The sequence below is a fragment of the Oreochromis aureus genome, linkage group 18, assembly GCF_013358895.1.
Source record: "Oreochromis aureus strain Israel breed Guangdong linkage group 18, ZZ_aureus, whole genome shotgun sequence".
NCBI lineage: Eukaryota > Metazoa > Chordata > Actinopteri > Cichliformes > Cichlidae > Oreochromis > Oreochromis aureus.
The window spans coordinates 27,426,646-27,440,921 of record NC_052959.1 but is presented as its reverse complement, the minus strand read 5'-3'; the positions used below and the strand labels follow the sequence as shown (position 1 = coordinate 27,440,921).

Sequence of the window (14,276 nt, the reverse complement as noted above, 5' to 3'; positions counted from 1 at the left end):
TCCTGAGGTATGTTTTTGAAAGTGTGCGAGCACGGGTAAGCGCTGATCCTGCAAACTTACTTACTTCGGGGTATCTGGAGGTTTAAAGAGCTTTAAAGAGCTTTACCATGCTGCCTGAATGTGGAGTGGAAACCAATTAAAAAAATAAAATACACACAAAGTCTCTAGAAAGTCTATTTCTGTCTGCGCTTCCTGCAGCTGGTGAAACTTAGGTACTTCGGAGTAGTAAGAAGGACAGCAGGCAGTTGATGGATGAGCAACTTGAGGTCCAAAACTGTTGACTACACCAGATGTGAATCATCTGATATGACTAAACCTGTTCCGCGGTTCCCAGCGGACGTGCAGCGCACAAAAACCCTGTCTGCAAAGGCAAACAACAAGCAGTTCAGCTGACTCAACTCCACACAGTCACACACCATCTCAGCAGTGTTAATGAGGGAACTCATTAAGCTGTTATTCCACTAATATATAAACCAAATCTCTTGTTTTTATGTCGTTTGAATTATAGAAATAGCACTGCAGAACTGAAGTGATTAGCTGATTTTATAATATTCAATCAATTATTCATTTACGTAAATGAGCACAATATTTAAATTAGAAGGAAGTGATTATATAATTTGGTCTTTCCTAATTAATATTAATGCAGCAAAGGGCCAACTGCAAGAGCCTACACACAGAGCCTGTTAAAGTCTGACATAGGGAATGTGGCGTTGTTGCCTGCCCACGTTTGCTATGCATCTGCAAGCCACTTAGCAACCCACCACCATCGCAACTCTTCTTTTTATGCTGTATCTGACTTGGTTAACGTCTGTTGACACTACTGTCATATCCTCTGTACTGTGCGGGTCTTGCTGATCTCTCCCTGCCTCATGCTGTCCTCGTCTGCATGTGGAAGGAACAGATTCATACTTCAAAATATAATTAAGAAATAAAATTCTTCCTTTACTCCAGCAGTCCTGACTGAAAGGTGTGACACATCAGCAGGAAGAACAGGAAAACACTGAGATCCTGACTGTGTATTTAGCTTAAGCTAAATGTTATCACTGACAAATCTAATATGTGAACGTCACTAATATTTTGAGCCACCTTGAAACATGTTATTAGTATATTAGCACTCTGCAGCATATCTGTTAACAACTCTTTTCCCTTCCAGTGGGCGGGGCTTTCACTTACACTACGTCTAGTGTTTGTCAAATTTATAGACACACAGTGATGACATAAAAAGATATTAAAAAATGCTCTTTTTTTTTTTTTTTTTTTTTACATTTTAATGGCTTACATTTTGTCACCATAAAGAAATTCAAGATGTTTCTGGCATGTCACCCTGTCAGTGAGCACTTATTGTTTGGAGAACAGATAAGCAGTCAGACACCAGTCAGAGGAGAAAGATGACAAGGAATGATGATGAAGCTTGTCTTTGTGTTTTATCAGAGAGGGATAGAGAAGGAGAAATTCGATTCAGAGGGAGGAGAGAGTGGATGTGTGTGTGTGTGTCATAGTTAGATTAGCCTTTAGGATGTGGTGTCATACAGGCTGACCTAAAAGTGCGAGACAGAAAGAGCAGAACATCTGGCTCTGGCGGGCGAACGGGCGTTCCCCGAGGCTTGGAGGAGGATGAACTAATCCGATCAAACAGAGAGATGAGATGTACAGACAAACAATCTTATACAACTGGGCTCTATCAGCAATATGGCTGTCTTTCTACATGTCACACTGCAAGATGGTGCTAATAAAATCTTGGGAGTACAACCTCAATATCTGAACACATCAGATTGTGTGATGGATACCTAGTGGATACAGGCTTTGTGATTTTAAAAGGAAGAACAAATGCATGCAGATCGGCAACACAGGCTCTCATGCTGATTGGTTAGCTTGTACATGTGGGTTGTATACTATCAGAAACAACGGCACAATAAAAATCCACTTATGTCCATAAAGGTAAAATGCAACCAAATGTATCTCTCCAAGGCTAATTACAAAACCACAAGGTGTAACTTTTAAGATCTCTGTAAGCAGTTACAGGTGCATATTTGCACCATTTCTATTTGATTTCAAGGTGCAGTGTAAGGAGGCAGTCTGTTTTCAAGCAAAAAATACAATCTGCTCAGATTTCAAGATTTGATCGCTTAAGCTAAATAAAGCATTAAATACACACTGACAGATTTTATTTTGCATCTGTCAAAATGAGATGGCACAAAGGTTAGAAAGTAAGGATCTTCTTTGCTAGTACTACTAGAAAATGGTTGAAAATGTGCCAGTACATTTCCAACATGAATAAAAATTCATCCATACAGTAAATAGGCAATATATAACATGAACACACACCCAGTTTTGCACCTTTTTTTGTACTGTCAAAACCTTCTCCAACACAGCTCCTTGTTTGTGCTGCTATTCTTGTAGGAATTGGAGAGGATGTGTGGCTTGTAACAATCAGCAACACTGGCACTTGGTCCCGGTGTGCCTGTGCTCCATAAAACACTTTTTTAGAGCTCAGTTGCTGTTCTGAGGGGTATTCTATGAACAAAGCTTAACACAACCAGGTTTTCGTTCCCTTTGCTGGATTAAAAAAACTAGAAACCCCAGTTGGAGATAATGGGTATGACGATGGTGGTTATTAACTTCCTTTTCTAAACCGGACTTTCTGCTTCAGGCTCTGTGCGTGCTCACGTACAAGGGGGCATTTCATAGGTCATATGATCCTTCTGCAAAAAAGTATCCCAGTGCGCCGCCAACTGCAATCAGAGACATTATCAGATCTATGAAGAAAATAAAAAACATAACAGAAAAACACAACACTGTTCCAAATAACACAAGAGAATAATGCTGCAGGGAATTTTAATCTTGTGATTGAATGCACAGAGCAGTAAAGTTAATATTTTAAATATATTTGCTTGTTGCTTTGAACTTCTGTTAGATAATTACATTAAGATACAGACAAACACATATCACACTCCAGTCCAGTCGCTTTTCTTTCCAAGCTCACTAGAATATTTTGGACAGTTAACCTGAAATTCTCAGAACTCACTAGATGGGCCATTAAACCTAAAAACCCCTGTAGGGAGGGTTTTTTTTTTTTAGGTATTTTCCACATTTTAGATGCTAAAGCAAAGAACAAGATGATGTGCAAAGCCTGAAATACAGCAGACTTTCTTCAACAAATGACTGATTAAACATCTGAATGCTCATCCCTAATATTATTACCACATTACAATTGATCTACTTGCAATCAACACCATTTATCAGGAAAGCAAAACATTCTGAAAATATCTGACTGGGTTAGAGTTTCCCTCTGAGTCTCACTTCACCAGCCGTCACTTTAATCTCGGCTGAAATCACATGTGAGCATCTACTGTGTTTACACTATGCGGCATGCTGTGTGTAAAGCAGCATATGTAAATGCTTACCACTTATCTCTATTATATGGAACAAGTTAATAAGTGAAAATGTTAACAATGTTAAAACGCAAAGGGCCAATCTTTTTTTGAGGTTAAAATTGTTTTCAAAAAAGTAAAAGGTCACAGAAAAATGTAGGAATAAGATGTTGCTTTAAGTATTACTGGCACTGACAAAAATGTTCAAGCACAGAAGACGCAGCATAAACTGCATGTAAAGAACTGCCCTTAGGCAGAGTGTTGTATTATTAAAAGGAATCTTTGCCAGTTAGGGAGTAGATGGGATTTATTAAAGTTTGCTGGATGTGAGAACTGGAGATTATAGAGAGAAACCTCTGCAAGACTGCAGGCTAGATTATGAATTACTGAGGGTGTTACAGAAACATGTCTATTCCTCAGATGAGCTTACTTCCCCTCCTTATTTATATATCTCTTTCTTCATTTGCATCCTCTCTCTCGCTGCTATAAATTCTTGGTTTCCTGTTACTCTTTACTACTCTTTACTTCTCTTCTGATCTGAAAAAGGGACACCACACTGAGCTGTGATCATGTTCAGCTGACTCATGCCTCCAGATTTTACTCCCACAAGCACCGCATGCAGGTTGCTTGGTTCCTGTGTTCATGTGTGTGCCCCCTTCAGATCACTTAATTCGATAAAAGCACTACGTATGTGCTTAAGTTAGTACAGTTCTTCTCCACAATGATCCATAACAAAGTCAGGGAACATAAGGCTACTGCTGCTCTGATTTGGATTTACTTGCTAACAGTTGGGTGGGTAATCTCCCCACCTGCGCTAATATACAGTATCTCCTGAAACACAGAAGCCAACACTTGATTACATAAATATGAGTACTGAGTGGACCCGTTGCTGTATTAATGCATCTTTTAAGCTTCACTTACAACAGCAATCAGGACAAATTACACATGCCAGCCCTAAGGACATTTTTGTGAAAAATCCTGGCTGTTACCCTCCAGTGTGATAATTGACTTCAAGGGGTTTGAGGTCAAGATCTGTTGATTCAATTCTGCAGAAAGGCTGCATGAATTACAGTGAATTATACTGAAACCACCATGAACTACTCTTACCAAGATACAGCTGAGTAAACGTCTAACTTATTTCCCATGAGTTGCTACACATCTGGGTGGAAACAGCTTGTGTAAGCCCATGGGTGTAGCGAGCGTCTCCTGGATGAGATGCTAAGAAAGAGCAAGCATGCCCAGGAAACTGTCCCAGATTAAAAGATAATAAGATCAGTCTTAAAGGCCTAGTCTTAAGATATATAAATATAAACAGAGAAGTTATGAGAGAAAGAAATGCCAATCAGAGAGTGAACTGAAATAAAATGCAGCGACCAATGAAATAAAAGGTTTTTTAATGTATTGTCTAAATTAGCTAATCAGAGGTTTTTGAAGATGGCTGCTAACTGGCACCTGGTACCTGTGTTTTATCTCACCTACATTCTAATAGTTTGTTTACTCTAGTCCGAATCAGTTTTTAACTTTTTTCTAGCTTTTCCCCATCATTTGGTTTCTAAAAATCAAATAAACTCTAAGCAAACCAAAATGCGTCACTACAAACCACGTGAGAATGTTCAGTGTGCTCACTGGCCAGATGTGTCTGGGGTCAGAGCAACAAAAGTAAACACAGGAATAAGGTGGAGAACTTATATTAATTTTAGAGCTATTTTAGCCCTTACAGATATATAGTACCTTTCTGCATCCCAAAAAACAAAGCATACAAAGCTAAAGGAAGTTTTTTAGCTTAAACTTGTGATGTACACGCGGTAGATGGTTCAGATCGACGTCAGATCACATTCACATTATTAAAGAACCGCTACACCAAAACCACATCCTCCAAAGGTCTCGATGCAGTTGTTTTGGTCCGCACCCGAGTTTGATTCAAACAAACTAAACACTGCAGGTGTGAAAACACCCTGAGACGCACCTGTCACTGTGCTAAACACACATTCCTCATGGCTCATGCCTCACCTCCATTCCAGGACCCGTTGTGGGGTAATACTGTTACGGTGGCGTCGTGGTCATGGCTGTCCAGCGATGTGGTTCCATCAGCATCTGTAACCTCAGGCTCCTGCAGGCTGTCCTCCTCCACAATGTGTAGCTTGTCCTCATCATCGGAGTCTGAGCTGGCCTCCAAGCCATTGTTGAAGTTTGTCACTGCAAGAAAAAAAAAAAGATTTAGTGTTTTGAAATGATCTAACCACTTGATAACCACATAAACAACTTGTTCTCAACCCCGGCACTGAAAAGCCAGCACCCTGTTGCTGTAATCAGTGTTTCATTCACATGTGGTGAGCAGAATAAAGGCAATTAACTTCAGTGTGATTAGCATCTGAGCTGCATGGGGAAAAAAGCCTCTATGTGCCCCCTTAATGTCTCCCATTCGTACCTTTTACATCATAAAAGAAACTTCTTGAATTCAACTTGTGCTTCTAGCTTGTGTGTAACAAAACAGAAAGTTGAAATGTATGTGTTGCAAAAACACATAACAGGCCAAGCTGACATTAAATCATCTACTTCATTCTTACTGCAAGCACCTGTGATCCTGTATATACATAACCCTGCTATCCAGCAGGAAACACATAGATCCCTGATATGAAAGCCTGACTCTGCCTCTGAAGAATATGCTGTATTTTCTTGTCTGTTCACTCTTTTTTTTTTTAGCATTTATTGAATTAGACACAAGGGAGGGAACAAGGGGGACTCACATGCAGGAAACGGTCTGAGGCAAAATCAAACCCTGGCCCCTGCAGCCTCTCCGCCTCAGTGTATGTGGGTCACCTGCTCAAGCAGGTAAGCTATAGCAGCACCTGACTCTTGTTTTTCCAGGAAAGCACTGACTGTAATATTTTGACCTTCAAGTTAAGCCTGTAAAATCTGCGAAACGCATTCATAAGTGAAATGACTGTGTGTGTGTGTGTGTGTGTGTGTGTGTGTGTGTGTGGACAGGTATTAACATCTTCGCGGGGACCAAAAATTGGAAGTTTACTATACTTGTGGGGACCAACGGGCCTTGTGGGGACCACATTCCCGGTCCCCACAAGTTTGAAGGCATATTTGAGGCTCAAAATGTGGTTTTAGTGACAGAGTTACAATTAGGTTATGGTTAGGTTTAGGGTAAGGGTTAGGCATTCATTTGTGATGGTTAGGGTTAGTGGCTACTGAAAGCATTATGTCAATGAGATGTCCCGACCAGGATATAAATACACGTGTGTGTGTGTGTGTGTGTGTGTGTGTGTGTGTGTGTGTGTACAAATACTGGCCTTATACTGCTAACATACAACACAATAAAATGTCAATGCGCACTGAATACAGAAAGAAATCCATTACTTTAAACATGTGCCAAAACAAATGTTGGTTTTAGTGCCTTCTCTCTGTGAACATTGCAAAAACTTTTTTAATAGACTATATTATCATGTCTTAATCTTTAAATCCAGAAATCTGATCCTCTGATCCTCCTTGCTGCCCTAAAACCTGAATCAACAAAAATAAACCATTGACTTTATGCACGTGCAATTTTCGTCTCCACATACGAGGAGAAGATATTAAAAAAGGACAAATGGCAGCCGAGGGTAAAAATAATCACTTGTTTACCAGCCTCTGAAAGCAAATCTATTTCACACTGCGCTGCAGTCGGTGAGTTTGTCTGTAGGATACGACTTCTTAATGGAAGCTCGGTGTGAAAAATGGACCAACTGGACCGATCTGAATGAACTTAAGAGCGAGAAGTGTGCGGGGGGATTTAGCACAAAGCTGTAGATGCTCGAGACACGGAGGCATACAAGTAAGTGATGATGAGCAAAATATGCTGCAATGGCTTTTTAACTGTCAGCATGAAAACACAAACGAGCGTGAGTGAGCACAAAAGAGTATGTATAGAAGTGAATAAAACTGCGTGTAAGTGTGTGCGCTCCACAGGGAAGCTGTACGTCTCTGCAGAGGTGCTGAAGACGCCTAATGAGAAGAAGAGCTCGGGCTGTTTGTTCACAGGTGACAGGTGCACACACACACACATAAAAAATGCACACACGTCTTCAACCACAAGACAAGCTCTACATATGTAGTTCAGGTTGCGCTGTTACCTTATACCTCTTTGCATGCAAACACTGCACACCAGATCACACACACCTACTGAAACCCACCTACATTTAGCCTATGACACCTACTGAGCTCACACACTTTATTTAAACACACATAGACTCCAACACCACCCCTCAAGAAGTGAGGTGGTGCTTTCTGGAGACAATTCAGTCACTGCTCCAGGCAGACGAGCAGAGCTGTGAACGCAAAGCCCCGTCTGTGTGTTTATGGTGTGAGGTCGATGCATGTCTGGATCGATGTAAGAGGCTGCAGAGTCGTAAAAAACATTTGCAGGAGCTTCAGTTTATGATGTAACACCAACCAAATGATGGAAATACGAGTATTCCAAAAAATTTTAATGGTTGGTGTTAGAAATCCTTGAATGTGTTTATGTTAAAAAGCAATACAGGAATCATTTTTACATGGCATCATGTATCTGTGATGAGCAGAGCAACAACAAAAATGAATATCCCGTCTGTACACTGTGATGAAGCTGGTGACCTCAACTATATCTGTAATTATTTCAATCTTCAGGTTAGTCTCCCAAACACTTAGATGTGTCTTTAAATCTTTTACTATCTGACCAATAGTCTAAAACCCAAACAGAGTCAGTAAAACCTACAGACACCCATGTTTGGAGCCCACATGCAAGCTGGTGCTATGTATATATACACGGATTTGTATCTTTGTTCAAAAAAGAGAAAAACCAAATGATCCAGTGATCTGCTATGAGCAAACACTCCAACAGCAGGGAGAAAAAAGCTCCTTTTAAACTAGGCTCAGGGCCATCTGTCGCGACCGGTTATTCTGTGGGAAATGGTTTCTGGATAGTAAAAGCATCAAAGTGTGAAAGTGATCACTGTTAAAATTCATTGAAGCTGTTTATAAATAAACTGCAGTGCCCATTTCCTGTGATAGATTTATCACTGAGTTTTCTTAGTGTTTGGGTGGTCAGTTAAGCTGTGTGTCACTATTGTGTAGCTATAGTCCCACTTCATCACCAAGAGTTCATCATGAGTTTATTACTCGTAGCACTTCGCTTCCCATTCACATTACTCAAGTGTCTCAACAGTATATAAAACATGGACGTCGACCAATGGTTGAGGACTTCTGACAAGACGGTGGGGTGAAAAATGAAGTAAAAGACAAAAGAAATAAAAAATACGATTTTAAAAACAAAGCAGAAGCTTCATGGATATATTACAGTGGACATGAGGGTATATTATTTGTGAGATGATTCAATTAAAATGCTCCAAAAGGTACCAACAGCACAAATACATTTTTAATGCTGTTAAGGTGGACATTTTAACATAGGAGTCTATGGGGACTGACTGAACCAGCCTCTAGTGGCCACTCAAGGCACTGCAGTTATTAGCATGTCCATGCAGGTCTAGTTCTTTGGTCCTAAAAGATTTTTTTATAGGTTGTCCAAGTTAAACAGACAAAACTGTTACCGAATTTCAAATTATTGATTAAAAAAACCCCGTCGGTTTAGCTACTTGCCGTCTTGCTGCTGCTGCTCAGTCATAAAAAGAATGCTTTTTTTCCTTACCTCAAACTCAGCTGCTTTAAACACATTATTGTCATTTAATCTAATCTTAGCATCAAAATATGATTAATCTTATACAGTGTGACCAAAAACCTTAATGGTATTTTAGGTGAACCACTGTGGTTTGGCTAGATGGAGATTAATAATGTGTTTAAGTACCACACCGCAGGCAGTCAGCATAAACACACCACCGTAGGCAGCAAGTTCCTACATAAAAAGTCAACAAACTGTGTCTCTCTTCATTTAAACAAAAAGTCACATTATTAACCAGGCAGGCTTGTGACAGTTCCAATAATAGAAAGCTCTTCTTCTTTCCTACACACCAGAGGCTGCCTGTTGCAAAATGGTTAGGAATTCTTAACAGAACTGGCTGGAGGGAAGCGAGAGCAGCTGAGCCCCTGATAAAACTGCTTAAGCATCACAGACATAAATTCTTTTTCCTGGATTTTAGTCAGCACGTTGCATTTAACAGAATTAATCTTGGGAGCACAATAGTGAAGGTGACAAATCATGTGCATTAGGAGATGAAAATGTAGTTTCTTAAACTGCATTCTTAAATCTAACTCTGTACTTTGTTTCTGGTGTCTAGTTAGCATGCTAACTCAGTGATGAGCAATGCTAGGTCACAGCAAGGTTAAACCCCACAGAGGGCTCCTTCTGTGGCTCCATCGTGGCTATGTGTGCACCTCTGGGAGAATGTAATTCATTATTACTGCCAGAAGGGGAGCACTTGTGCTTGTTTAATGGTGACTGTGAAACAGTTACCATTAAACAACAGAAATAGAAGACTGATGCAAATGAGTGTAAATGAGATCCAGTGCACACTCTGTCAGATAAAGCTACACTGTCACAAGTCTGCAACACTATTCGCAGTCAAGTGAGAGCGGTTTGGGGTGGGAGGCGATCAAATAAAATACACCTGACAGAAAAGTCGAGTAGTTGTCAGTGCACATCTCTGATATGGAGAGGAGTGATCTTGTCGACGTTCATTTAACCGCACTGATAAAAATTTTAAAAAAAGAAAAACACCCTCTCTGTCAGGTACTGTCTCAAAGTGCTGCCAGACATGCCAGACAGATATGTCTCATTTCATGTAATTAAGGTACACTTTAATACACTTTTCCCTGTTTGCCCAAATAATTTTTGGGTATTTACCAAGACAAAATAAGAACACAACAAACTTTAAAGGAGGTACCAGTCTGCACTGAGAAAGCTGAACTCAGCACCTTAAATCTGACTTCCCCCCCCCACCCTTTCACCATGAGATGTAATCACAAACTCATCTGTTAAGCAGATATGAGCATGATGTGTGTGGTTAAATATGATTATGTTTAAGGATTTGTGATGTGAGACGTTTACATCCTTATGCAATGTTGAAAGGCAGACCTGCCTTTCGCTGTGGTCCAACTATTGCTCTGAAGACACCTTAATGAAAACCTATAACCAAACAGCAGTTGAGAGGAGCACGCCCTGAATACAAATGATCCTGAGCCTCATAATTCTTGCAGACCCTGTTCCTCCTCTGCTGTATTTTACATAGTTTTGTTACAAAGTCAACAGACAGGGGGCAGCACTGAGCAGAGCAGGACAGACAAAAACATAATAGGTAAGCCAGAGAGGGTTATTGTGTAGGAGAAAGAGAGAGAGACACAGAGACCTGTCCACATCATCATGACAATGCGTCAAGTGAACTGTTAATCCCCCATCTGGAGCTCTGTGAAGAGGAGAGGCCGGCTAAGAGAGAAAGAGAAAAGTCTAGACAAAAGCATTTCTCCCTTCCTGCCATCCATCTCTCTGATTAAATCTGTTTCATAACAGGCTCCTTCATTACTACTCCAAACTAATGTTTTTTTCTGATTTTTTTTTTCCTATCACTTTGAGTTTAAAAACTAGCACAAAAATACATGAATTTTTTTCCTGCTTTCTTTCTGTTCATGATTGAAATCATTTTTCTTTATGAAATGCAATGGACTCTTTGCAGAAGGCCACATATTTTACTTAAAATATCAACTTTATGTACCATATGATTCAGCTTAGGTTAACATCAGTGAATTAATAAATAGATAATAATCTTGTGGAGAGCAAGTGCAAGGTTTTCATCCTTTCTCACCTTATTCAAGCACATTTTCTAAGCTTACACACTGTTGCAAGATATATATGAAATAGGTTAAGAGTCATATATTGATATTATGGCCTATATTCAATAGCAGCAAGGACAGCGTGCCACCACTGAATAAAAAGACCAGCTTTAATTTCAATAGCACTCTGCTGGAACAGTGAGGTACACACAAAGATGTGGAAGCAACAAGTCACAGGTTGGAATTTATAATATCCTGTTTGCAGTTTTAAATTATTTATCCATTTAATGAGGTATTCTCACTGAAATTAAAAAAAAAACATCTTTGAAATAAGAATTGAACAAAAAAGGCTGCAAAAAATCAATAAATAATAAGACTTTAAGAACAAACAGCTGCTCTAAGAAATCACTACTATAAATACACAATTTCCCTCACTGTCACCTCTGCAGCTACTGCCCTTTATACAAAACCTTCTATTTATCTTTCAGCAAGTGAAAAAATACTAAACGAAAAATTTCTCCCAACATTTATTTACGGAAAACATCCGCAAAGCAAAAAACATCAACAGTTCACTGAGTGATCAGCAAGGCAACTGATTTCCTCAGTTTTAGCATCAGGCAGCCAAACCCACATCAAGACACGTGACCATGGAAAGGAAATCATGTTGGCCTGACACACCACAACATAACTCGAAGTGGACCACATGGTCTGGTATTTGGGTTAAAGGTCAGCTGCTGTGCAGGGACAGAAGGGGGGAGGGAGAGCAAAAGCTAGAAATAGATTACTATCAGTCTGCATATGTGATTTATCAGTACTATACAAGTATGTGCATGTATGTGAGGCTGTAGTAATTAAGTTAAGTTATTTAACAAGTCCTCTAATTAAATGATCCTTCCTGAAATAACTCTTGTAAGGACTTCTGATATGCTAAATAGGGTCATTTCCACTGTAAATGTACAATCATGCCTGACTCATGTCTGAAGCTATTCTTCAGTTCCAGTTTCACTCAATTTATTTTCGTTTTCACTCGCTGTTTGGCTGGTATTCGTTTGATTACTAAATTAGGATTAGGGAAAATTTACTCGAGTTCTACTGCAGGTGAAAATCCCTCCAGATGCTGTTAAACAACTATGAGAAATTCCCATCTTCTAGGTTACCAAAGTCTAAAGGTGATGACATCAGAGCTCATTGTACTTGCACGTATTCACACAGCCACTAGCTGTCAATTAACGCTAAAACTAAATTAGAGGTTGTAATAAAAGCTTGCTCAATTGACCTGTGAGGTCATTCTTCTAAGAGAAGGCTACTGTTACATATTACAATTCATGCTGAGGGGACATGAATGTCTGTAAAAAGCTTTGATCAGTTTCACTAAAACCACACACATCAAACTCATGATGATACTAGAGAAAAATCCAGAGGACCATTTGTATAGAGGTTACCAGACACCATATCTTTATTGGTTTAAACGGTCAATGGGGTCCACAAAATCGCAGACCCCAAAACATTTGAGTCTGGAACAGTCATAAACTGACTGACCCGCTCAGTCTTTAGATCTTCCCTTAGCTAAACAAATGAATCAGTGCGTCTTGGCATATATTTAAGTTGAATACTAATATATTAGTCATTATTGTCAACACATGACTAAAGACTTGATGATTACCTCTCCAGCTGAGCAAGTACTACTGGGGATGAATGAAAAAAAAAATCACTTTTGAAAAAAGTCCCAACTAAAGAAAGATGTGTGAGCAAAACATCACACTGTGACAAAACCGCAGCTAGTTTGCTTGGTGGGTGTGTGTGCATGTGTGTGTGTGCGTATTGACCCAGTGCAGCTGTGCAGCTTGGGATCTTTGCCAAACCTCTAACAGACAATTACCCCACTGTGTGTGTGTGTGTGTGTGTGTGTGTGTGTGTGTGTGTGTGTGTGTGTGTGTGTGTGTGTGTGTGTGTGTGTGAGACAGCCAAAGAGGAGTGTACATCACTAAAGCTGCCTGTCTGCTACTAGATGTGACCAGACTTTAACATGGTGAGCAGCTGCAGAGAGAGGCAGGCCACTTAAAGATGCAGTCACACATTTTCTTTCCTTTGTAGTCGACAACTACGGTAGTTTATGTGAGAGACAATCTATATTTAAATGAGGACGACATAGAAGATACCTATATAAAATTCTTTTTCCAATAAATGCTCAGGGTTCATAATCTATAACATTCAGTGGCGTGTGCTGGAAAGCTGCAACATGCAGCTGGCCTGCCTAGATCCTAGCATGCACACCTATCTTGTCATCTCTATTATTTTATCTCCACAGCAATGCTAGTCATTCATAATGAGAAGCTCAACAGCATCCTCCAGCTCACCACAACAAAAAGGAAACACGCCTTGGTGCACTATTCAGGCGTTGCTGTTGATAACTTACTTACTGAATTAAGTTCTTAAGGCAGCAACAGATTAGCAAATGCAAATACGAAAATCAGGCAAAAAAACAAAAAAGAGACAGCCCACAAATCGTGATGGACCAGACTGTAATCTGATAGCTGATACTTTTGTCCCATCACCCGACCCCTGCTATAAAAGATTAGACAGCATAACAGATGCACGTAGCTATCATGACATCATCCGCTGCTTTCTGAAATCCTGTTCTGAAGCCTCAAGATGAGCGATTCTGCCGCCGCCATCTTGGTTGCAAAAGAACGGATATGACAATAAGGGGCAGGTCTGACATTCAAGAGTTGCTAGCCAATGAGAGTACCACAGATAATCCTCCTGTTTGAAACAGAGTCAAACGGCCAAGACTTACAAAACAGACGTACTTTTTTATTCAGTAGAATTCAAAACAAGTATTTGAGCTCATCAGAAAAGTGTTCACAGAGGTGAAGCCACAAAGCTGTTTTCCCACAGACTTCTATAGGACTCCAAGTCCTACTTTGTTTCTACAAATCCTGGTATTTAAACAGCTAGTTTGCTCAGAGTACAGGTTTCTGGCATGGTTACACTTAACTTCCAAGATGCACGAAGAGGCACATAAAATCTAAACAGACTGAAGCTCCAGCAACACTTGTAGCATAAGGAACAACTTTTATTGCTTGACCAAGCAGTAAAAGTTGCCATTTTTGGACTGCTGGTAGAACAAACCAAGCTAAGCTTTGGGCTAACTGCCAA

At 39.9% G+C, this 14,276-nt stretch overlaps 1 protein-coding gene across 2 annotated transcripts in view; it reads right to left on the bottom strand.

Annotated features, from left to right (window-relative positions):
• Positions 1-14,276, bottom strand: part of LOC116328115 (zinc finger E-box-binding homeobox 1-like) — a 70,934-nt gene that overhangs the window by 20,064 nt on the left and 36,594 nt on the right. For both annotated transcript variants that reach the window (XM_031749823.2, XM_039602340.1), the window contains exon 2: positions 5,382-5,567. In XM_031749823.2, the coding sequence (XP_031605683.2) occupies positions 5,382-5,567 (186 nt within the window). The remainder of the gene's footprint in view (positions 1-5,381; positions 5,568-14,276) is intronic.